Raw genomic sequence first — 25625 nt, forward strand, 5'->3', positions numbered from 1 at the left:
GTGGACAAATGGCAGAAAATCACCTTGTACATCTCTGGATTCACGAGAGAGCGACCCTGAGAGGAGCTGGGTTTGTCCAGGGGCACGTCAATCAGCGGCCCGCTTGCCTCCCTGGAGTCGGGTGATGAAGGTGTAAACGAGGAAATGATCTTCCATTCCTTGTAAGCCTGAACAACAAGGACAGATTAAAGACCAACGGAGCATGCTTTCCAACTCTACACACAGCCACCCCGAACCTCATGGAGAATTGAGCCCCCCTTTTCCTGGCCTGGGGACCAGGCCATCAGCCCCGGCTAGGAGGAGGGGGCCATCCTATGGCCTCCAGATGATGGGCTGGGTCTCAGGTTGCGCAGGCAGGGTCAGCGAAGCTTCCAGGAAATCTCCCGCAGATGTGGTCAGGACAGCTGGGAAGCCAGGCACTTGTGCCCACTTCCAGAGGAATGCCAAGGGCCCAAGAAGTTCTTGTTGGAAGAATTTCAACAGGCAATGGAGAAAGGAGCCCAGTGTCCTCGCCTCTTTTCACTGCATGTTTAAAAGATGCCACTTAAGGTCAGCTGCTAAAACACACGAGGCAGCATTTTCTAACTAACTTATTCACTGAGGATGGAAGAATATTCCAGAGCTGTGAGGTACATGGTTCAAGGTAAACTCTGAGCTCAGACAGAACAAATTCCTATCTCAGTCCTTTCACTTATTAGCTACATGATCTTGGACAAACCGTTTGTCTCTTCTTGATCTCATTCTCCTGCTCTATAAAATGAGAATGCTAGAACTCCCCAAGTTTGTTGGGAAAATAAAAGCAGATCATTAATGGTGAGTATCTAATACTATGGCTGATAAAGAGTTCAATATTTTAGCCAGTTTTCTCCTTTATGTAAACTCAAATCATACTGACTCTGTAGACTAGGAATGGGCAATTTTTTTCTCTCTAAAGGGTCAGATAATAAATATTTGGCTTTGTGAGTCCTATGGTCTCTCTTGCTACTACTCAACTCTGCTACTACAGTACCAAAGCAGCTACGGTCAATATGTAAATTAATGGGCATGGTGTTTTCTAATAAAATGTATTTTTTAAAACTAAAATTGAATTTAGTATCATTTTCATGTGCCACGTAATGTTACTTTCCTTTTAATTGTTTTTTCTTACCATTTTAAAATAGGTAAATACCAGTCTAGCCCACAGACCATTCGAAAATGTCAGTGGGGTGGATTTGGGCCCTGGGGGCATGGTTTGCAGACCCTGTGTGGCTAAAGTACCCAGGTCACATGTAGTATTTAGAGTCCAGAATTCCTACGACATTTCAGATTTCATACTGTACTGCGACTTGTGAGAGTAGCTTGTTAACTCTCCTAGACTTTGCTTTGCTTTTCCTAAAGTGGTGCTACTTGCCACCTATGTGTCTCTTCAAGGTAAAATGGAGTGGATACTGCTCATTGCCTCTTGTCAGTTATTCCATGACTTAAACTATATAAACTTCAGGTTAAATGCTTTAAACACTATCTCTCAAATAAGAATGGTTATGCCAGTAAGCAACTATGGAATTAATCACCAGGTTCTGAAAAGAGATGTGAGTCATGTAATCATTTAAGTAGCTGGAAGTTACAAAAACCTCTCAGGGCATATTATGACTGTCCTCTCTGTAAAACTGTTTTCACGACCAAACTGTCTGCCAAGGAAAGCAGGCAGAGACATATATACTTGACATTTGGGAGGACCTCCCAGCAGACAGCATGGGGTGCAGACTGGCTGGCCTTGGAAGGGCTGGTGAAGCACAATGCATTTTAGAACCGCTGAGTGGGAAGAAAAGCTGCTCGCATGGCACCTGACAACTGTTTCCATAAATAAAACACATTCGACTTTCGAGACAAAGCCTTTTAAAAGTGAGTCTGTGCATCTGTGCACAAAGACACAAGACCACAGGCCTGCACCACTTCTGGCAATCAAGCAAGAAGCCTTTAAATCTGACAGCTTCTACTGGGACTCATCACTGTGAAGGAACAAGGCTGTTTCTACTGCAAGCCTACCGTTCCACTGTAGGGCCTGCAACCCACAGAGGTTGGGGTTATTGAAGTCCTTCCTGTCCTATTTGCACATGAGTGTGAAGGAAAGGACTCCCCACTGGGGTAGAATATAAATGGCAGGCACCCTTCCAAGTCCCCACAGGAGGAGAGTTTCGGGGTGACTGGGAGAATGACTGCCCCTCCCCAATCTGAGGCGAAATCCTACGGAAGGGCTTGGTGTAACATTCCCTGGCTCCTTCTCCATCTCAGGAGATGGCCCTGATGACCTGTGGTTGAACAGGTAAACAGTAAATCTTCTAGAGAGAAAACTCACAAATCAGGGCAGTAAGAACCCCCTCACACATGCATGCACACACACGCACATATGCCCACACATGCATGCTCACCCAAGTGGCAGGTTCTGCAAAGCGAGTGCCTGCCAGAAACACAAGCCAGGATGGGTGGAAGAAGAGGCCAGGGATGGGGAGGAGCCCTCCACAGTCCCCCATCTCAAACAGCAATTACTATTCAACAGCCTTCTGCCAGTCACCCCGAAAGAAACCCCACTTGTGCAGCCAGCCCACAGGCGACTGGGGACTTATGTGATCCTTGTCTTTCCTCTGCTTTGATTAAAGCATTTCCTCTCACACGTTGGGGTCTTGAGGTTGTAAATGACAGACTAAGGGTATGCTCCATTCTGGGAATGCAGAATTACATTGCCTGGTACCTTGGGAAGCACATCAGAGGTCTTTCTATAAGTCTTACTGTGCACAAAGGAGGGAGTGGATATTACCAAAAGATTCCACTTGTGATTGTTTTAATTTCGTGCAACTCACTGAGCCACTGGTGGGAGCACAGGGTCAAGGTATCGCGGGCCTTTGCCATTTCCAGGATCAAAGTGAGACAATCACTGGGTTTTTCTTTCACAAACAGAGGCGACCACAAGCTACAGATCCATAAGCCCAGAGCTCTTTGAGCTTCTTACTGGCACAAGCACACAACTGGCACTTAATAAAGGACAGGAACAACAACTCTTACCCCTTCCTCTTTAGGAGAGCCTCGGTCCAACCATGACCAATGGATGTATTATGAGAAAAAAAAGTTAGTCCTCAGAGATTAAAAATGGTTCCAGGCTTAATGCGAGTGCATCTGATTTTATTAGCAAAAGTCAACAGAAAAGGAATGCACTTAAGGTATGGCAAAGATACACTCATTGTGGAAGGTTCTAGAAGCTGATTTACATGCAGGGCTTTAAAAGGAAGGGAGTACAGTGAAATTTAGAACTCAAAGCATCTGAGTTCATGTCTAGGCTCTGCCACTTATCACTATAGGCAATTGACTTCATTTCCATGACACTCAGCCTTATCTGCAGAATTAGGGTAATAAAAATACACACAACCTCAGAGGGCTGGTGGGAGATAAAGTGAGGTAATGCATTCAAAAGGTATTTCACAAACTGTAAAGCAGCCATGGCAACCTCAGTTATAGGTATTATCAAGTCAAACATGACATTTTTTCAAAGATCACAAAAAGAGTAAGGATTCCATGTAAAGGGTCAATTCTGGGGCAGATTTTAAAGTGTCAAAGCTAGCAGTGCTCTTGAATTGGCTATGGAAACAGCCCTTCCGAGCATGTGCCATGTGCAGCGGACGTCTGCAACAGGGACCAGGGCACAGCCAGCTAAGTCCCCAAAGGAGACCCACACCACAGTCAGCAGCCAGCCTGAGTCCCCACCAAACACAGTGATGAAGAGAAATCAGTGGCTAGAAAACCAAGGACAGTGGTCTTGAGTTAGTGTCTCTACCCATAATGCACTGAGAAAGACCATCAAGTCAAAGCAATGAGCTGGCACAGAGGTCACTGGGGGGTCAATCTGGGGACACTCTTGCTGCCATTGTCTGCATGGGTGGGCAAGCAGTGGTGGCGAAGCCATGCCAGAAGGGAGCCCCCAGGCAGGCGGCTGTTCTCGTCCCCCCGCATTACCTGATCCAATGGGCAGGAACCAAGCCTCATTTGTCTTCCTGGAGTTGTCTCTCTCTATGGACTGACCTTGCCCAGTTCTGTCCTCATTGGGTGGACTCTGCTACCCTTGCCTTCACTTGTAAAGCTCTCCTTAGAGCTCACTCCAACTTGAGCATCCTTGGGAGTCAAGGATAACAGGAGCTAGTGAAAACTGGCAGCTGGCACTTGGGTACCAGGCATTTAGAAGAAAGTGAAGACAAGAAAATAAGGAAGGGCGGGAACCAGCCCATAACACAGTGTGAAACAACTCATAGCCACTGTCAAAACCCACATCAAACACTCCAAGCCCCACACTAAAGGGATGATACTCCAAAACAGAAATAGGCACCTTTGGCAAACTCTCTTCTACTCAGCTCCAAATTCTCTTTCCCAGATTGGCAGGGTAACTCACACATACACGTGCATTGTGTGAAAAGAAGTCAGTATGACATACCTCAGAATCAGTAAAGAAGTTATAAAGGAGGACATCATCAAATTCTAAGCCTTTTGCTTCATAAACTGTTAGCACAAGCGCTAACCCCAGTTCTTCTGGAATTTTCTCCTTTGCCATTTCATTGGCTACAAGGATCACCTAGAAAAAGAAAAGGGAGATAGGAGGAAAAAAACATCAGACTCTACAAAGAAAAATCAGCTGCACCTCAGTCCTTTTCTATAGGAGGCAGTAATGTGAGTAAGAAGTAGCCAGCATGGACTTGGTTGGCCAGGCTAGTGGAAATATTAGTAACAATTAGTCACTCACCCATCTCTGAAATTCACCCACTCTGGGAGAAGGGCTATTGATTTCTACCCTGTAGAATAATTTAGCCTCTCCAACCTTTTTTTCAATTGCAAACTGCCTTTTATTTCAAAACAATCCCAAGAAGCTCACCTGGTGGGCCCCAAATTCAATGGGCTGGGTTTTCCTCTTGTTTCCTCGGAGCAAAATTGCTAAGTCGCTTACACTACAAGACTCCAGGACCGTTGGTTTGGGACCATCAAAGAGGCCAGAATCCCTTGGAAGGCGATCGAAAGATTCTGGGAAATAGAACTGAAGTAAATCCACTACTCCTGAGGCCAGATTGAGGATTCCTGGGATAAAACAGAAAATACATGTCCAATACTGAACAACATGACAAAATGGCTGGGATTTGGGGGTTTTGTGTGGGAGTGTTTTCCTGAGAAGCAGTACTGGTCCAGATAATGCATATAATTGCAAGCCAATCTCCAGTTCTCATTAGATGATCACTTTGGCCCTGAGCCATTCTTACTCCAGGCACAGTGGATGGAGGCAGAGGTTTTGTAGAATCTCATTCCTGACCTACATTCATATTAGAGAAAATTGCCTCATAAAGAAGAGTCAAGGCAGAAATGTAATCTGAACAATGGGAGTTGTTAGAATGTGAATATCAGGGGCCAGTATAGATGGTAAGGAAACAAGACTTATCCTGTCCCCTCTCATTGCCGCTTAGAGGACTGGAGACAACATTGCCATGGTAACAGCAGTGCTGGAGGTCAGCTAAGGCTGCAACCAAGGCCTCCATTGCCCTTTTCCATCAGGTTTATAGCCAGCTGAGAGAGAGCTATCCCAAGAAACACTGTCAGAGCTGGAGAAAAGGTATTCTGAAGAGCTTTCTCCCTGGGTCCCATTTTTTGTCTAAGCTTAAGGTAATAGCTGACTGAATGCTACCACACAACAGGCACATTCACAGAAATCACCCCATTTTATCCTCACAACTGCCCACTGAGATAGGCCAGATAATCCCAATGTGACAAAAAGGGACTCTGAGGTCCGAGGAGTCAGTCAACACCTGTGAGGACATGAAGCTCCAATGCACGCAGATCACCCTGGGTCTCTCCACTAGTCTTGGGCGCATGTGCCCTTTGCCTAACACCACACAGGACACTATGTTCTTGGTAGATGACCATGAAATGGGCTTATGTGTCCATTGCTGTTACCAAGTAGTAAAAGGAAGTTTTACTAATACTTATTAAGATATACAATATAAAGAAATCATGAGAAGACCAGCCAGCATAGATCAGTGGTTGAGCATTATCCTATGAACCAGGAGGTCATGATTCCATTCCCAGTCAGGGCACATGCCCAGATTGCGGGCTCGATCCCTTGTAGGGGGCATGCAGGAGGCAGCCAGTCAATGATTCTCTCTCATCATTGATGTTTCTATTTCTATCTTCCTCTCCTCTCCTCTCTGAAGTCAATAAAAATACATTTAAAAAGAAAAAAAACAAGCTAGGCCACAGCTTCTAAAGCAGCCCAAGGACAGTTCCCAAGCAACTCTCTCGTAGGTGAGTCCGAGCTCTAGACATACCCGAATGGGACCTGTAGTTCTGGTACAGCTGGTGGATCTTCTTGGGCTTCCGGACAGCACACTGCTTGTCCCCGGTGCTTCTGCTGGCGTAGTGGAACAGAGAGCGCAGATCGCTGAAGCGGAAGGCCACGCCCTTCATGATGCTCTGGGCTGTGTCCCCGGTGAGGAACATGGCATTGGGGTCATTGATGCATTTCATCAGCAGCGCAAGCTCAGCCTGCGTGAAGTCCTGAATCTCATCGCCATAGAGCTCGTGGATGGACCACGGAAGCACCTTGAGCTTCGACAGCCTCCGGGACAGGTTGAAGAGAACATCCTCTTCGTCAAAATAGCCCTTCTGGGACCTGATCTGCTGATACAGGCAGAAGAGGCTGTAGATCTCGCTCCGGTCTTCCTTGAAATTGGGGGACCGCTTCCTCCCTAATTTCTTATACTCTTCTTCCGTGAGTCTCCCCTCGGGGCTACTGAGGGCCTCAAAAGACCCCTTCAAAAAAGATTTTATTTCTTTCCAAATCAGTGCAGGGTTGTAGGAGGTTTTCCCTTTGTGCATCCTGGGCCATATTTCATTGGTGAACACCTCAAATGTCACATACACCCGGGGGTCAATGTCACACGAACGTGTTTCCGCAACCTTATCCTCCTCGACGTTGTCCCCATCCCCCTCAGCCTCCTCCTCCTCCTCCTGCCAGTTGGGGATGGTCAGCTCCTCCTGCGTGGACCACCCAACGATGGTTCTCTTTAAGCTGCCATCTTCATTTCTCAGAAAAAATGGTTTGGGCAGAGAAGCATCAAGCAGGAGGAGCAGCTGCTTGGAAGTGACGAACAGAGGGAAGTTCTCGTCCCTCAGGTCCTGGAGTTTGTGGACATTGGGTTCCAAGGGTTTGTAGTGGCTGGTGGCTTTGGCGGACTTGGAGAGCTCAATGAAATTCCTCTGCACCTCCTGGCACAGCACGTGGTTCTTGGTCACAAAGATCTGGTGTAAATGCTCCAGCTGCTGGGGACCTTCTGGGGCACATACTTCTGCCACCTGGCTGGGCCTCCCAGGGTCCTCATTGGCTGTCCCTGCACAGGCTCCGCTCTCCTGCTCCTCATCTATACTGTCCACTGTCTCCACTTCGATGGAACCTTCCTCTTCTTCGTCCTCCTCCTTCTCCTCCTCCTCCTCCTCACCAGGACCCTCCTTTCTGGGTTCCACTTCCAACCTTCTCTTCAGCCAGACCTGCTTGGCCAGCAGCGGGCTTCCCGCCTGCTCGGCTTTCTCCCAGTAGATGTGGAATTTCTTCCAGAGCCGGTACAAGCAGCACGTCGTCTTCCCGGTGCCGCTCCGCCCGATCAGGATGATGGGCTCCAGCGGCCGGGGGTTGAGGTGGATCACGGCGTACTCGAGCTCGCCCACCCGGAAGGGGTACTCCACTGTCGCCGTCATGTCGTTGAGGATGTTAAAGGCCATGTTGGAGCTGAAGCTGTGGAACTTCATGACGTTGTACTCTGTCTGCACCGCGCTGGCCGGGGGGAAGTACTGGGGCTCCACAGGCACCCTGCCCTTCTCCGCCTCCGTGTCCTCCACGTAGCAGCGGGGTATCCGCTTTTGGATTCTCATGCTGGCCGACACCTGGCCTTTGTTGATGCCCCTCAGCTTCTTCCGCAGGATGCAGGATAGGCCGCGGTTGTAGGCGCTGCAGATGGCCCGGATGGAGTCCGTTAGCTTGCCATGATCTAGGACGATGTCCCAGATCCGGATGATTTCTGTGTAGACCCGCCCCGACTTCTCCATGGGGTGTGAGCTCCGCTCTGTGGTGATTATCTTCTCAGGGTTCTCGCTGCATCGAGGGGAGAAGTCGATGGCAAGCTCCCATAGCATCCGGGCCCCTTTGTCCAGCTTGGCCTCGAAGAGCTGGATGCTTCCTTTCAGGTGCTTCAGCCGCTTCTGCAGGCCCTGCGTCCACTCGCCGTTCCCTAGCTGATGGATGGTTAGGATGATTTTCTTCTTCATGACCTTGGTCATCACCTTACTGGACAGCTTCTTCAGCATCTCAGAGGTACACTCGATCTCCCAGGTCATGTTCTCGAAGTCCTGGAGGCAGGCCTCCACCTCCTGACAGCTATCCTGATCGCTAGTGTCCTCCCCGCCTCTGTGACCAGCGGGCGTGAGCTGTGAAGTCCCGAGGCCTGCCTGAGCATGTCCACCCCCTGCCTCAGGGACAGCAGGGCTGTTTCCACCACCGTCAGAGCCCCCCACCCCCAGGGTTCGCTGGAGCTCCTCCCTCTTCGTTTCTGTGACAGCTCCTATCTCCAGGGGCTTGGAGTCCTGTGGACAGTCCTCCGGGAGGGACACGTCCAGTTCAACCTTCTCGATCAGGCGCGTGATGTGCTGCACAAGGCGGTCCCTCTGAGAACAGGGCCTGGCCACTCCAGACTCCTGCCTCGCCATCTGGGCGTCCGAGAGCGTCTCCCAGCTGTCAGGAACCATGGCCCCTTCGGGCAGGGGTCTGTCAGGGTCACCGCACAGCAGCGAGTCAGATGGAAGCTGGGACTTGAGCTGAGCCGTCTGACCAGGGACAGCATTCTTTGGGAACTTCCCCGGGTGGGCAGTGGGGTCCTGCCGGCTCCTCCGCCGGCTCTCCGCCACAGCTTTGTTCCAGGCCAAGAGCAGAGGGGCGTTCTTCTTAATCCGGTGCCGTGCGTCTTTGCCCTCTTTGTTCTTCAGGTTGAAGTTGATGTCAAACTTGGCGAGCAGGTCTAGCAGCTTCTTCATGCGCTTCAGCATGCCCCTCTGGAAGAGCAGGTGCATCAGCGTGTTCCCGCTGCTGTCCTGGGTGTTGGGGTTGAGGTAGTCAAACTTGGCGGGGTTGGACCAGAAGAGATCCAGCAGGTGGTTGAGGAAGTTAAAACCGATGTCAGCTGAAAGACATAGACAACACTCTGTGAGTGCTGAGCCCCTCTTACCAGGGAACAGGGACCCCTGGATTTAAGAGAGATGCCGGCCAGGACTGTCGTAGAACACCTAACTTCCCCAAGTATTTGACAACTCGGTGGTTCTCAACTGGGGAAATTTGCTCCCCATGGACATGTGACAATGTCTGGGGCATTTCTGATTGTCCCAATTTGGGACATGCTACTGGCATCGAGTGGTAGAGGCCAGGGATGCTGCTAAGCATCCCAGAGAGCACAGGGCAGCACCCACAGCAAAGAATTACCCAGCGCAAATGTCAACAGCGCCAAGGGTGAGAAACCCTGAAATAACCTTATGATATTCCAGTCAGATCCTTTATGCCAGGACCCTTGAAAACCATGTAAACCAGGGGTCCTCAAACTTTTTAAACAGGGGGCCAGTTCACTGTCCCCCAGACCGTTGCAGGGCCAGATTATAGTTTAAAAAAAATTATGAACAAATTCCTATGCACACTGCACATATCTTATTTTGAAGTAAAAAACAAAACGGGAACAAATACAGTATTTGTATTTGCATGTGGCCCGCGGGCCGTAGTTTGAGGACCCCTGATGTAAATAAAGTATTTGTTAGCTATGGAGCCAAACTTGAAACTTAAGAATCCTCCTCAATCAACCCACCCTGATCATTCACCGTGATGGTCACTCCTTCCTGTCAAGCTACGGGCAGGCCTTGCCAAAGAAGGGGCTTTTTCCAGATCATTGGCTTGCCCAACAGGAAAAAAACCAGAGCATCGGTTCTCATATCCAGCCTCCTCCCCAAGGCTAAAAACGGTTTGAAAAAGAGGCCTACCATTGACATCCAAAAAGATGTGAAGAGCTGCATGCAGAGGTGTGTCGCCTTCCGTGAGAGAAATGACGCGGGGGTCCGCACCCTTGGTCAGGAGCAGAAAAGCCAACTGGAAGTCCTGGTGTTGTAGGCACAGGGCTAGCGGCCTCGCCTGGCTGTCCTGGAGGCCCTCGGGCAAGGCTGGGGGAGGCAGAGAAGGGCATCGTGAGCTGCATTCACATGACGAGGTACAGCCTGGACACCTGGAGGCAGGGCCACCTCTGCCATTATTCCCAGGGAGGAGCTGATGCTCACCTGACTGGTGAGGACCACTACCACCGCCTGGCAGGCAAAGGCTTCCCAGACTCTCAGAGTGAAAGCCCAGCTCCTTCCAGTGCCCTGTCTGTGGGCCTTTTCTCCCCCAGCTCTCTGGCTCCCCCTGCCGTCCCAGAACAGGACATGGACCCCAGCATCAGCCCTGCTGGGGAGGAGAGCAGGGCCTGCAAACAGCTGAACCCGGGTGCTGGCCTGACACCATACCTGCCGCAGTCAGCCGGTGATCAGGACGTGAGCTCCACTACCAACATCCTTTGTTTCTATGACGCTGCTTCCAGAGGATGCGCATCTACTGTCAACTGCCATCTTCCCTGACACCTCTCAGCCCCACCTCCCTTCCTTTAGCTCCGTCCTCCCCTCACCTCGGCACCGCCCAGGCCTCCAGCAGCCACACCTTCACTCTCTGCCCTTAGGCCCAAGCACCTGATCCCAGGGAGGTGCTCCCTAAGTGCTCGGTGACTCAGGAATAAAACTGGAATCCCACTGCAGCCACAGTTTCTGGGCTAAGGGAGTAACACTCCATTTAGGGGAGGTTTGAAGAAATAAACTATAGGAGGCATCCATCCACCTCCTGAAACCTGTGGGTACAGCCGATGTCTGGGGGCTTTGTACGGCACTTGGAGAGCCGAGGACCAATGTGTCACCACTCCCCTAAACGGCAAAGCAAGCGGAAAACCCACAGCCAGGGTGCTCTTCCGGGTGAGCTCACTTCACTTTCAAAACATCCCTAAGGAAGAGGGACTATTCTCATTCCCATTTTATAAGTGAACAGACAAAGGCACAGGGAGCATGCCAAGGCCACACAGCTAGCCATGGCATGAGTAGGGGTGGGAGGTGCTGCCACAGCAGGTTGGTATTTCCAAATTCATTTTAAAATAAAACCCAATCCAGCAAGACGCTGCACACTCCAGACGTCCACCCAGCCAAGTGCGATTGTGCTGATTAACGCGGCAGGTGCTTCCACCAACCCATTATTTCACTGTTTCTTTTAAAAACAAGCATCTTGAATCCCAATGTGTTGATTAGAAAAGAATGCCGCAGAGCTGACAAGGCCCCACGCAGCAGATGCCGTGCAGGGTCCAGCCAGAGGGCAGGAGGAAGTGACCGCTGCGGGCCAAAGCACTCCCGCCACATACCTGAGGTTTCTCATAACTGTAATTCACAGAAATGCAGGCTTCCTACAGGGCACCACCCACTGCAGGCCTCGCTGTTTCCAAGTGAGGAGATACGGAGGAAGAGAAGGAGCAGGATTTAAAGGAGCCTTCAAAATCAAGTGAAAAACACCAGGCCAGGCACGGCCTGAGCTCCCGTGGGAGGGGAGCCCCGCATCTCAGCATGCTCACCTCCGCTGTCTACCAGGCAGCCCAGGAGCTGTATCCGGCGCTGGTCCCAGGTGCTGAGCGGGGGGATGATGGCACAGAGGTCGAGGCCCGAGAAGTCGCAGTCCTTGATGAGGCAGTCTCCCAGCGGAGGCTCCCCGCTCACTTTGCGGGTCAGCAGCAGAAGCACTTCGGGCCATTTCTGTTTCTCCAGTAAACACTTGACGAAGGTGTTGGCGCAGTCGCGATTAATGTCACAGACCAGGTCAGGGGGAATCTCTTTCAAAAATAAGAACACACCACACTCCAAAAAAGGTTCACACGGTTTCTGTCCCCAACCACAACTTAGCACATAGACGCGTCATTAACACGTTACTGATCAGTAGTTTGAAGCACTGGAGAAACTATAAGCAAATAATGAATTACGAGGCATTGCCACCTCCCACCTCTACTCATGCCATTGCGAGCTGTGTGGCCTTAGCATGCCCTTTGTGCCTTTGTCACAAAGCTCCTTGGGAAGGTCAGAAATACCCTAAGGTGAGTACAGCCTGGTCTAGGAGGAGAGCAGAAATTTTAATTGTCCCTGATTATCTAAAGTTTGTCATCTAAAATTCTTTTCCTTCCGATTTCCCCATAATGAAAAAAATTAACATTCCATTCTACAATAACCAAATGTCCCAATGTTAGCCAATATCTATAGAAGAGAGAAACATCTCTGGTATTTTTAAAAGGACAGCCTAAGCACGGAGTAATTCTAGGAGGATGCATGAAAAACTAATAATGGAGGTTGCCTCAGGGACGAGACTTAGGGACTGAAGTTCACAGATGGATGATGGACTTTTCACTGATAGATAACTGATGTGCTGTGCTGGCTGTTTTACATGTAGATCATTACCTTTTTTGCTGTTGTTAATCCTCACCCAAGGATATTTTTTCATTGATTTTTAGAGAGAGCGGAAGAGAGGGGGAGACAGAGAGACACATCAATTGGCTGCCTCCCATACACACCCCGAGCAGGGTCTGTTACCTAGGTACATGCCCTTGACCAGAATTGAACTCAGGACTCTTCAGTTCACAGGCCAACGCTCTATCCACTGAGCCAAACTGGCTAGGGAAGATTATTACATTTTTAAATCCATTTCTAAAAGATATTCAAAAAGTCTGAATGAGCATAAATCACCTTTCACACAATTGAATTTGTGAGAAAAATTACCTTGCAGGGCCCTAACCTGTTTGGCTCAGTGGAGAGGCAGTGGTTCTCAACCTTCCTAATGCCACGACCCTTTAATACGCTGGGTACTCGTATGTGGACGTATCTGCATGTGGGCAGACCCGCCTGGAGATGGATAGAGGAGCAGTGTCTTGGTTCCTAAGACCATCGAAAATATGTGTTTTACGATAATAATAATAAATAATAAAAATTAAAAATTACCTTGCAGGGAAGAAAGGAGGCGCAAGAACTTCTGGACTACATCTTGCTTCAGAAAGTTTTTATGCAGCAACCGGTTTCCTGAGTTCAGGTACTTCACCAGCTGCGCAGAGGCCTCCCGGAAAATGTTGCTCTCACTACTGGGTCCTTCGCCATGGCTCAGTCCTGCAAAACAGCACCAGGTGATGCTTCCGCATAGAGATCACAGCTGCAGGAGATGGAAAGTTACAATTCTGCACCCCACCCACATGCTTTGCCATGACCTTGGCAGCTCTTCCCACCAAGAGGTGGAGCCTATTCCCCTCCCACCCCTGAGTCTGGCCTGGCTCCATGACCAGTTACAGCCAGTAGAATGCAGTGGCTGTGGGTTTTGTGCAGGATCTGAGCCTAGGCCTCAAGAGGCCTATTAGTTCCATTCACTCTCTTGGGACTCTAGCTGGTTTTGCTCAGTGGTTAGAATGTAGGCCCGAGGACTGAAGGGTTGTGGGTTCGATTTCCAGTCAAGGGCATATACCACGGTTGCAGGTTTGATCCCTGACCCTGGTGGGGATGACTTCCGGAGGCAACCAGTGGATGTGTCTCATGTTTTTCTCTCTCTCTCCCTCCCTCTCTCTCTCTCTCTAAAGATCAATGGAAAAAATACCTTTGGATCTAAAAAAAAAAAAGGGACTATATAAGTACTAAACAACAACAGAAAGACTGGGTGAAAATATGCTAAACTGTGATTATAATAAATTTTTGTTTTTATATAAAACCATATTTTTACAAACTTCCTTCAATGATCATATTTACTGGATATATATTAGGAGATTTGAAATTAAAACTAGCCCTAGCTGGTTTGGCTCAGTGGATAGAGCGCCAGCCTGAGGACTGAACGGTCCCATTCAATTCTGGTCAAGGGCACATGTCTAGCTGCAGGCTTGAACCCCAGTAGGGGAGATGCAAGAAGTAGTCAATCAATGATTCTCTCTTATCATTGATGTTTCTATCTAGCTCTCCCTCTCCCTTCCTCTCTGAAATCAATAAAAATATATTTTAAAAAATTAAAACTAAAAAAGGTCTTCTGAAGTTGCAACAGTGCTCAGAAGTGTTACAAAACAGAATAAATCATTTCAAAAAGAGATTTCGCTTTTGCCTAAAATCTTTCTCCCAAGCTAAAAAAGACAAACTGGTAAGATCATACAAATTGGTACATTTTATTTCACACATTTTAATCAGTTTAAATGTATGCAACCATCTCAATTCATAAAAGAAAAATATGCATGAGATAAGACTAAATAGCCAAGTCACAAATATATGAATTTGCAGATGGAGGTTGGTTTATAGAGAATTAGTATTTTCTTGTTTTCCTTTCCTATTTTGTAAATTTCCTTTAAAAAAGAATATATTGCTTTTATAATAAGAGAAAACATATCATGGACACATTTAAGTAAGCACTACATCCCTGCATTTACTGAATACAAGGCCCATCTTGGGAAACGAAGATGGGAAACCTCTGAATCACAGGCTCTGTCTGTGAGGGAAACCAACACACAGAGAAAGTTCCAGTATCCGCCAAGTGCTTGCTGTGCTAGAGATGCCTGCACCAGCACAGAGCAGAAAGCAGCTGGCTCCCCCTGGCAGCGGTTCTCAACCTGTGTGTCGCGACCCCTTGGGGGGGTTGTCGAACGACCCTTTCACAGGGGTCGCCTAAGACCATCGGAAAACACATATATAATTACATACTGTTTTTGTGATTAATCACTATGCTTTAATTATGTTCAATTTGTAACAGTGAAAATACATCCTACATATCAGATATTTACATTACGATTCATAATAGTAGCAAAATTACAGTATGAAGTAGCAACGAAAATAATTTTATGGTTGGGTCACACCACAACATGAGGAACTGTATTAAAGGGTCGCGGCATTAGGAAGGTTGAGAACCACTGCAGGGCCTAAGGGACCAGAGAGAAAACCTTCAGAGGGCTGGATCTGTTCTCACTTAAAAGGCCCTGCATTAGTGAGTGAGAGAAGATCAATCAATCTTGGTCCTAAGGAAAGTTGAGCTTCCAGCGAAGGTGGACATGCTGCCATCTGGTGGTGAAAGGCAAGTAAGACAGTTACATAATCCTGACTTCAGGAGTGAACCCTGGCTCCTCAAAGTGGACTCTGGCTTCCCTTGGCTGCTTGTAAGAATCCTGAGTCCTGCCCTGAACCTGCTGAATGAAAGTCTGCATTTTAACAGGCTCCACAGCGATCTGTGTGCACAGTTACGTCGGGAAGCTCTGGTTTAGAGAACAGCAGAAATATTCAGTGAGATTTCTCACCCTGAAGCAAAAGCCCCCCTATCCACAGACACCATCACTAGCTAGCTCTTCCTGATAACTGTCATCCTGCTCTTTTCTGATTTGTATCAGTTCCTTCTGCTTTCTTTTCACTCAGTGTTCTCCTATGGTCGTTCAATATTCCTCTAGCGCAGCAAGGAAACCTTCCTGGTTGATGGTCTGGAAAACGTTGCGGTAATCAAACCTCCAATACGTTTACCAACGACCACTGGGGGACTTTAGGCTTGACTGCCTCCACTGCCATCACAAACTACCAGTCAGCTCAAGGGCCGACCTGGGATGACACACCCCTCCTAATGGGCTTTTCAGCCAAGCGAGTGCAGTTGAGTCCTAGTAAGTAAAAAAGGACCAGCTGCAATTCTGAGTCTCTCCTCCTGGTTCAAACCTGGACCAGAATTAGTTGATGAAGGAGCAGAGAGAGGAAGGGAGAGTGAGACCCTGTCTCGGTAGATGAGATGTTTTTAAGATCAGCAGATTTTCAAAAATTCCATTGTACAAGGAAACGGAAAATATTTTTAAAAATAAATAAAAACGAATGACATGCTAAAGTCTGTAACACTAAATATAACATACATACATATACAGTATTATAAGAATATTAGAATTAATAAACAATAAATTGGCAAACAGAGCAGCCATTTTCTACCATTAACTGGTGGTCATTTTTTGTTGTTATTTTAAAACCTGGAAATTCATTGGCAAAGACAGTTTCGATTTCTTAATTTAATATACCATTAAACAGAGACATGTCAGTGATGACGAAACACATTCCAGTGTTGAAGATATTAAAATGTGGGGGGAAAGGGTAACTTGGAATCAATGAAATACAATGCCTATATTCAGACATATTATCAACCAATAGGAATAAAATAAAGACTCTTCCCAAATTCCATAAGTCTACTACCCATGTTTCCTCCCTTCATGAAAAACGTACAAGTTGGTGCTCTAGCAGAATAGGAGAGAAATCTAAATAGACAACATGATCCAGAAGAATCATATAGAAGTAACAAAACTAAAGGCAGCATAATGTACACACATGAGGACTAGAGCCTAAGTAAAGTCTAAACAGCATATACTGTGTGTGCACATGCATAGACACACATATGCAATAATGTACATGTATGTTTCATTAAACTGGGATGCCTAAAAAGTGTCACATCTCTTAACTTTTTTTTTTCATTCTTCAATTACAATTGACATTCAATAGTCTATTAGTTTCAGGTGTATAGCATAGTGGTTAGACATTTATATAACTTACAAAGTGATCCCCCCAACGCCATACATAGTTATTACAATATTTAAAGAGCAAAGTTTTCAGGACACTGGGTAATTCTTTCCTATGGGTCCAGGTATGCTACTTGTAGAAAGTGTAACATTTATATAATCATCCTACCATGCCAATGCCATTTACTGGTTTTCAAGTTTTAGAATCAATCTATAGATGTAGCAAGAAAACTTAAGAGTTGAGGAACAGAATGTAAATGACACAAATAACATTACTAGACATTCCTCAACAATTGGGGCTGATTTGTTTAACTTCATCTTATACAGCAGTCAGTCAATGGATGCTGTCCTAAACTGATAAAGAAATAGGAATAGAAGTTAATATGTAAGTGCATCGTGTAATCTAGTGCAACATGAATGTATTTTAAATTGTTGGCTGTGGCTGTTTCTGAAGGTAGGAATGATTTTTGTTATCTCCTATTCCTTCTGCTTTTTTTTCTTTTTTACTGTGTGCATGCATTAGAAAATAAATCCCCCATAGCATCCAAAGGACAACCTGGCGAAGTTCCCGGAATGTTGCAGATGCTCTCTAAATAAGAGTTGTCTCATTCTATCTTTCAAAAAAAAGGAAACAAGTTTTCCAAAGATTGGGAGTCTCATTTCCATCTTCATATACCAAGAAAAGATTAATCAATTTGTATCTAACATCACAGAGCCAGTTTTTACACGCCCCCTCCCCCCCAAAAAAAGTAATTCACTGGAAGCTGTACCTGATAGGTCCTTAGAACACGCAGCCAGTTTTTCCAAGTGACTATTGATTTTCTCGATGGCTTTAAAGTTCTTATTCCTCTTCAGGATATCCACAGGGGTCCGGGACTGTCGATCTAGCAGGGTGGGGTCTGCCCCAAAATGCAGGAGCATCTGTACATCCTCTGTTTGTCCTAGGGCAGGCCAAAAGGAAAAGGGGGCATTGTCATGGTTCCTTCCGTAAGGAGATGTCCCCATGAGTGTTCGTCCTCCCAGTTTCCTGCCTGAGCAGCCCAGGGCAAGGGGACCACGGTCCCTCTGCTTGCAGAACCTAAACTGCTGGCCTTGGGCAACCCACCAAAGTCCCCGAAGCAAGGCGGACTTTGTGGAGTGGGAAGGACAATAGCTTTTAAGAGGTTCAGAAGTGCGCTCCTCTATACCTTTCTCCCCTCTCCTTGGCAACAAGCAAGGAGATGGGGAATCTGGTTACTAGGCAACTGTTACAGCTGTAAGGATAACAGCAAGCTGTGACTTCAGATTTCTTTATTCCCTAGAGAGGAAACAAAATATTCTTCCAGAAAAAAAGCCTGTCTGGGGACAGGAGAAAAAAGTGGCAATTGCTCTCCAATCGGGGTCTTTTTGTTGTCACTGTTTCATCCTCCCCGCCCCTACCCTCTGGCTGCCAGCTCCGTGTGCTGCTTTGACAAATCTATTTGCCAAGCATCAAGGTGTCTCTGTGGTCACAGATGCAGCAGTCTTCATAATGGAACAAATGTACTTCTGGGGTACAAAGACTTATGTGGGCATGGAGAGTTAAATGAATCAATGCCCGATCCCCAACGTTCATACCCATGCTTTCCTAAAATGCACTGCCTTGACCAAGCACCCGTACTCAAGTATCGTCCTACTCATGGTGTTCTCCTTCCCCATTTCCCCAATAACAACTGCCCTTCTTCCACTTTACAGAAATAAGACGAAATTGAAAAGGCCTGCCCTAGCCAATTTGGCTCAGAGGATAGAGCATCGGCACACAGACTGAAGAGTTCCAGGTTCAATTCCGGTCAAGGGCACCTACCTTGATTGCAGGCTCAATCCCTGGCTTGGTTGAGAGCAACCAATCGACGTCTCTCTCTCACATCGATATTTCTCTCTGTGTGTCTCTCCCCCTCCCTTCCACTCTCTAAAAATCAATGGAAAAATATTCTCAGGTGAGAATTAACAAAAAAATTAAAGTCCTATCAAATATCTCACAGTGGTAAGCAGAATCCTTTAGATTCCTAGCACCTGGCATACACACACCTTCTCCCAGTTCTTCCATCAAATACTAATCCAAGGACTGCTGTGATGAGACTCTGAGAATGTAATTAAGGTCCCAGAGCAGTTGACCTTAAGATAATCGGCAGATTTTCCAGATGGGCCTGGCCTAACCATTTGAACCTTAAAGGTCAAAGGTGTAGAGGTCAGAGATTCAAAGTACAAGAGAGATCTGAGGCACAAGAAATTCTCCCCACTCTGAATATAGAGGGGGCCTCATGACAAGGAATGTGTGTGGTCTGTAGAAGCTGACAGCAGCCTCTGCCTGACAGTCAGCAAGGAAACTCGGACCCCAGTCCTACAACCACAAGGAACTGGATTCTGCCGCAATCATGTGAACTTGAAGGAACACCTCAAACTTTTTAAAAAATATATTTGTATTAATTTCAGAGAGGAAGGGAGAGGGAGAGAGAGAAATATCAATGATGAGAGAAACATTGATCAGCTGCTTCCTGCACCCCCCCTACAGGGGATCAAGCCTGCAACTCAGGCATGCGCCCTTGACTGGAGTCGAACCCGCAACTCTTCAGTATGCAGGCCAACACTCTATTCACTGGGCCAAACCGGCTAGGGCTAGGCCTCAAACTTTAGATAAGAACACAGTCCCATGGCCCAGCCGGTATAGCTCAGCGGTTGAGTGTTGACCCAGAAACCAAGAGGTTCAGGTTCGATTCCCATTCAGGGAACATGCCTGTGGGGGGGCTGTAGGAGGCAGCCAATCAATGATTCTCATCATTGATGTTTCTATCTCTCACTCCCTCTCCATTCCTCTTTCTCTAAAAAAATCAATAAAAACATATTTAAAAAATAATAATAACAAAGTCCCAGCCAACACCTGATTTCAGCTTCAGGAGACACTGAGCAGAAAACTCAGTCACATGGAAGCCCATCTTCTAAAAGAGAGGCTGCTCCGGGTCCTGTAGGGAGGACGAGGGATGGAACCCCATTCCCATCCTACCACTGATCTGGAGAGTGATATGGGTTCTAGCGGCCTGAGGGTCATCTGTGAAGGTGGACTCATGATACCTTCCTCACAGCTATCCCTGAGGGTGAGTGAGAAAACCTGCCCAGGTACATGACACTGGTGGAACTTAATGGCCCTTTAACTGTTGAGACACAGCAGTAGGGGCTGGCTGAGCCTTGGGCCAAGGCTGGCATTTTGAAAAGTCATTTCTCCTAATGAGAATTTCTCCTAATGAGTTGTTTCTCCTAATGAGAATATAGGTATCTTTTTGAAGGAAGCAAGTATCTCTCAGACATGTCTTCAGTTCAAAGTTTTCTATACATACAAAGTAGATTTAAAAACACTGGATTACCTCTGTGTGTGTGTGTGTGTGTGTGTGTGTGTGTGTGTCTATGTTCCCTCTAGCTCTATCACTTGAAATACATGCTCACAGTTGGACCTTTCTCCTCAGTTTAGACTGGAGCTGGACTTCCAAGGTTAGATATCCCAGAAAATGGGCTTTTATATCCTAGAAAAGTGATGGATACAGAAGTATTGCTCCAGTTAAGTGAAAATCCAGAAAACACTGGCTGTGCCCACAAAGTTAAGCTTCCAACCTACTTCCCTTCACCCTTGCTAAGCCCCAGGTCTGAGATTCTCAGAGCTGCAATGCTGAACCTGGCCACTAGGTGACATCACACCTATCTCCATTTTTGTTCTTTTTTACTGAAACGGGGTACATATTGCAGAGTGAAAAATATCATGAACATAGGGGTGCATATGTTCTTTCTGATTAGTGTTTCAGGCTTCTTAGGATATATTCCTAGAAGTGGGATCCCTGACAGTTCCATTTTTAACTTTTTGAGGAAACTCCACACTGATCATAGCAGCACAATTTACAATAGCTAAGATCTGGAAATAGCCCAAGTGCCCATCAGTAGATGAGTGGATAAAAAAGCTGTGGTGCATCTATACCATGGAATACTATGCAGCAGCAGAAAAGAAAGGTCTCTTACCCTTATCACTCATAGGTGGAATCTAATGAACAAAATAGGCTGATGAACAAAATAGATGCAGAGACATAGAAGCATGGAACAGACTGTCAAATCTCAGAGGGAAGGCGGGGGTGGGAAGAGATCAACCAGAAAAGTTATATGCATATATGCATAACCCATGGACGCGGGCCACAGTGTGGTGAAGGCCTGGGGCGGGAGTTGGGGGGGGCAGGGGAGGGGCATGGAGGCAGGCTAAAAGGGGTCAATGGGGATAAAAAGGGGACATATGTAATACTTTCAACAATAAAGGTTTTTTAAAATGTAAAAAAATGTATCATGAAATGATTTGTTTACTGAGATACCAATTATGTTTGAAACATCCATATGTATATTAAAGCAATTCTCTCTGTTGATCCCCCCCCGCCAAAAAAAAAAAGAAAAAAGAAAACTCAGTCACATCACTCTGGACCTACAGAACTGTGAGCTAATGAATGGGTGTTGTTTTAAACCACTTAGTTTATGGTGGTTTGTTACATAGCATAGAAAACCAACGCAGTTACCCTTGTGCATTGTCCCAAATGAGCTGATGAAGATCTCCAGTAGAGGGCATGCAAGAGGCAGCCAATCAATGGTTCTCCCTCTCCCTCTCTCTCTCTAGTCTTTCTGAAATCAATTTTAAATAACCTATTTTTAATAAAGGTAAACAATTTCATCAATGTCCTGACTTAAATAAGTAAATAAGTAAATCTCACAATAAAATCCATAGGACACCCCGACATGGATTCCCGGGGCCCCGGTCAGTGGGGGATAGCAATAAACAAACCTCACGGGCTGCTCCTGGAACCCACTGGAGAGAGAACACTGCAATTTCCTAGGAGGGCCCTCCAGACCAACAGCAGGACTTAGGCTTAGGCTGTGTCCAGTCCACAGGCACATTCAATCCCAAGCCGACATGTTGTAATCATTAGTTTTCGTATTTTTTTAAAAATCCAGCCTTCCAACGTCTCTTGCTATCAGAAGACAGCAGCAAGGCCTGGTTCCCAAGATCAGCACCGGCTGCAGCCAGCCCAGACACAAGCTCCCACTGCTCCGTCACCTCCCTTCCACTGGGGCTGAGTCCATGACCATCTATCATCACAGCGACCCTTTTCCAGAGCTGTGTGGGCGTGCTCACAGCTTCCTGTTTCACAGGCTAACAAGGTACATCTGCGTCAAGGAGCCAGCTTTTCCTCCCACGTGTCAGCCCCTTTCAGGAAGCCTGTCTCCCCCTGGAGGGCAGGGGAGGATGCAATTCCGTGTTAGCTCCTAAATGCCAGGAAGGCAGGATTATGTCTGTTGTCTGGTTCACAATTTATCTCTGGTGGAGCACAGATTTGGCATAAAATAAAGCCCTTAGTAACCACCTGATGAGGGTGAGAACAAATGCAGATGGAAGCCCATGTCCTTGAGTCATTCGACCCCACAGAAGCCATTCAAAGCTGAGAGCCCTGCAATTCTTCCTTCTCTCGCTCCACCTCCTATCTGCACACACCTTACCCTCCTAATCATGTTTAATTCAAGGCAAAGTTTACTCCTGAGCCCGTCACAGGATGGACAGGGAAAACACAATGGCCTGTTAAGTGAGTTTGCCAATGCCTGAGGTCCTCCAGCCCACAGCACGCCCTGCACCCGGTGGTGCCACTTACGCTTGATGAGGTATCCCGGGGAGTGGGCAGCAACCACGTGCAGGACAGTGCAGCCATCCTGGTCCTTCTGGTTGACGCGGCCTTTCCATTCGGGCTGCTGCTCCATCAACCACCTGAACAGATGGTTTTCCCCTGAAGGGCATTAAGACGAGTTACTGATGTTTTCTTCTGCTTATAAAACACCAGCAAAGCAAGTCGGTGTGTACCACACTGAGGCAGCCAAGCGGGGAATCCAACACATGCTGCCATTGCCACACACGGGTGTGGGAGACACGGGAGCTTGTGAACTGAAAGCTTTAGAAAGTTACTCACAATGCACTGAAGTCAGCTTCCCTAGAAGCAAAGCCTAAGATGTAGATTCTTCGCCATGTGACTTAGAGAGGGAGCTCGAGACCAAGGGAGGGGAGCAGGCAAACAGAGATGTGGTCCCAGCTGCGTCCACTCGGGCCTGACCCCAGGGGGAGCTCTGGAGTGTGAACTGTACCACAGAGTTGGCCCACCTGGAGGCAGAGGCTGACCTCTGTACCCCCACGTCAGTCCCTGAGACCTGCAGGAGGCCCCTGGGAGGAAGGTGAGGCTGAGGGAGAACCTCCCTGGGATGGGGTGCCTGTTGGCAGAGAGCAGTTCTCTGTCCAAGCCTCCAGCACTCACAGCAAGTGGGGCTAAGCATGGTCTAAAGAGGATCTGGGCCCGGCCGGTGTGGCTCAGTGGTTGAACTTCAGCCTATGAACCAGGAAGTCACGGTTCAATTCCTGGTCAGGGCACATGCCTGGGTTGTGGGCTTGATCCTCAGTGTGGGGTGTGCCAGAGGCAGCCAGTTAATGATTCTCTCTCATCATTGATGTTTCTATTTTTCTCTCCCTCTCCCTTCCTCTCTGAAATCAATAAAAAATTTTAACAAAATAAAAATAAAGGGGATCTGGGAGGGGCCTAAGAGCGCCCATCAAGTCAGTATTCTGAAGAGATTACTACATTACTATCATAGGACATATATTTTAAATTCTTTTCACAGACTCCTTTCCTTGTAGCTCCTGGGATGGAGGAAAGCCCCACTCTTCTGCCAATTCGGTATCACTACTTATCACCATGTCAGAGTTTTCCTCTCAGAAACTAGTCAGGGATGAACTTGAAGACCTGATCTCACGGATACCTGCCTGTACTCACAGGAGCCACCTTAAAGAGTAGACAGGATGAGGAATCGTGCCTTTCACACCAGAGGCACACTCTCTGGGTTCCAGATTCCTACTCTGATGCTGAGAACATGGATCAGATTGCTCTGAATCAAACTTTACTTGGTGTTTTATGTAACAATCCCCGTGTAAGAATAAATCTCTTACAGATTCCTCAATACATGAAGCGAATGATGGCAGGGCAAATCTGGCTAAAGCAAAGATGGGGGCCCAAGTCTTCAAGCCTCTGGCCACCACCACTCTCATTCTGGGAGATGATATGGCCGAGAAGAGGAAGACTGTCTAGACAAGTTCTCTTGGCCCTTCCGGCTCTAAAATGATATGGGTAAGTGTCCATCAGAGATGCCACACCTGCTTGGAAAAGAAAAATAAGCTCCCACCTGAAGTGTAAAGAGAGAGAAAGAGAGAGAGAGAGAGAGAGAGAGAGAAAGAGAGTTTTAACAATAACATTTTTAAGATGTTTATGGAAATAGAAGTCCTTGAAATTTTAAAGTCCTTTAAAGTTTAGAAGAACCACCAGCCATCTGTGTCGGCAACAGTCAGTGCTTCCCATCCTACCCCCACCACAGTCAGCCCTCTAGGCTACAGAAAATGAACCTGAACCTGAGAAAAGACCACATCTGCCTTTGTGGTGGGAGGACACTATACAGCTCTCCTGGGAGCTCTGCCCAGCAAGGCTGTGGGTCCCGGGCCCCACCCTATTGCCAGGACCTGTCTAGGAACACAGACCCTTTCAATCCGGGCCTCCTGTAGCTACGAGGTCCAGGGAGAAATAAAAAGGATGCTGTTGCCCTGCAGCCTTCATGCATTTGAATAATCAATCATTGAATATTTAAAACATCTGAACAGTCTCCATTCAAGGGGGTAAATTCTGCTTTCACCTGAGCTGAGAGGAGCACCAGAGCTCAGAGCCCGGGGACAGCTGGGAGGGTGTTACCCGAGAACACTCACTTGCTTGGATACAGAGTCGCATGAGGGCATGCAGAGGGTACGGTCCTATCGTCTCGATGCTCGCGCCAATGGAGATCAGCCACTGGACTAACTTGGGCACCTGTTCCATTTTCTCATAAAGTCCAATGAAGACATATTTCTGGGAAGGAAAACACACAGGAACAACCATGGAAGTCACTGTAGCAACGTGAAACTTTCAACTCCTTCACCCATAAAGCTCAGAATCAGTAAAACCTGGACTTGTTGTGGCCCAAGCAAACGACTATCATAATAACAAATTTGCAGTTGGGCAGCTGAAAAAGAAGGTCCCAAATCCAAGCCTGAAGTAAAACCATTTCCTTCAAAAAGCCACCTTACCTCAAAGAGACTTTTCAGTGATAACTCTGGGACGTGGATATTTCTTGGTAGTCGATCCTTTTTCGCTGACAGAAGGAGAAATGACTGGTGAAGGCAGAAAAATAAAAGGTTAGAATAATGATGTTCTCCACATAGGTTATTAGAGCCAAAGTGTCCTTCAGCTTTAAAACAAACAAACAACAAAACAAAATACCCTCTGAGCCGGTCTCCTTGTTTGAGGCCAGCTGCCAAGCTTTTCATCCTGAGCCATGATAATCAGAGACTCTGGTCCAGGGCATGTACCTCGGTTGCAGGCTCCTCCCCTGCCCAAGCCCTGGTCGGGGTGTGTGCAGGAGGCAACCAATCAATGTGTTTCTCTCACACTGATGTTTCTCTCTGTCTTTCCCTCTCTCTTCCACTCTCCCTAAAAATCAATGGAAAATTACCCTCTAGTGAGGATTAACAAAAAATAAAATTAAAAAAATTTTAAAAGTGGAAGCTAGCTACTTAATATATCAGTGAATTTCCATCTTTAAGGATGTTCTAGTTAAAAAGTTATTTTGGCGCCCTGGCTGGTTTGACTTGGTGGATAGAGCATCGGCCTTCGGACTGAAGGGTCCCAGGTTCGATTCTGGTCAAGGGCACATGCCAGGGTTGCGGTCTTGGTCCCCGGTGGGGGGCGTGCAGGAGGCAGCCAATCGATGGTTCTCTCTCATCATTGATGTTTCTATCTCTCTCCTCCCTTCCTCTCTGAAATCAATTTTAAAAATAAAAATGGG

At 47.2% G+C, this 25625-nt stretch overlaps 1 protein-coding gene across 1 annotated transcript in view; it reads right to left on the bottom strand.

Annotated features, from left to right (window-relative positions):
* Positions 1-25625, bottom strand: part of TRANK1 (tetratricopeptide repeat and ankyrin repeat containing 1) — a 79731-nt gene that overhangs the window by 21551 nt on the left and 32555 nt on the right. The window contains 11 exon segments of the mRNA XM_006759620.2: positions 24-167; positions 4457-4594; positions 4892-5091; positions 6330-9230; positions 10072-10248; positions 11727-11981; positions 13135-13296; positions 17456-17626; positions 22370-22501; positions 24511-24649; positions 24868-24951. Of these exon segments, the coding sequence (XP_006759683.2) occupies positions 24-167; positions 4457-4594; positions 4892-5091; positions 6330-9230; positions 10072-10248; positions 11727-11981; positions 13135-13296; positions 17456-17626; positions 22370-22501; positions 24511-24649; positions 24868-24951 (4503 nt within the window).

Source organism: Myotis davidii, unplaced genomic scaffold (genome assembly GCF_000327345.1).
Source record: "Myotis davidii unplaced genomic scaffold, ASM32734v1 scaffold395, whole genome shotgun sequence".
NCBI lineage: Eukaryota > Metazoa > Chordata > Mammalia > Chiroptera > Vespertilionidae > Myotis > Myotis davidii.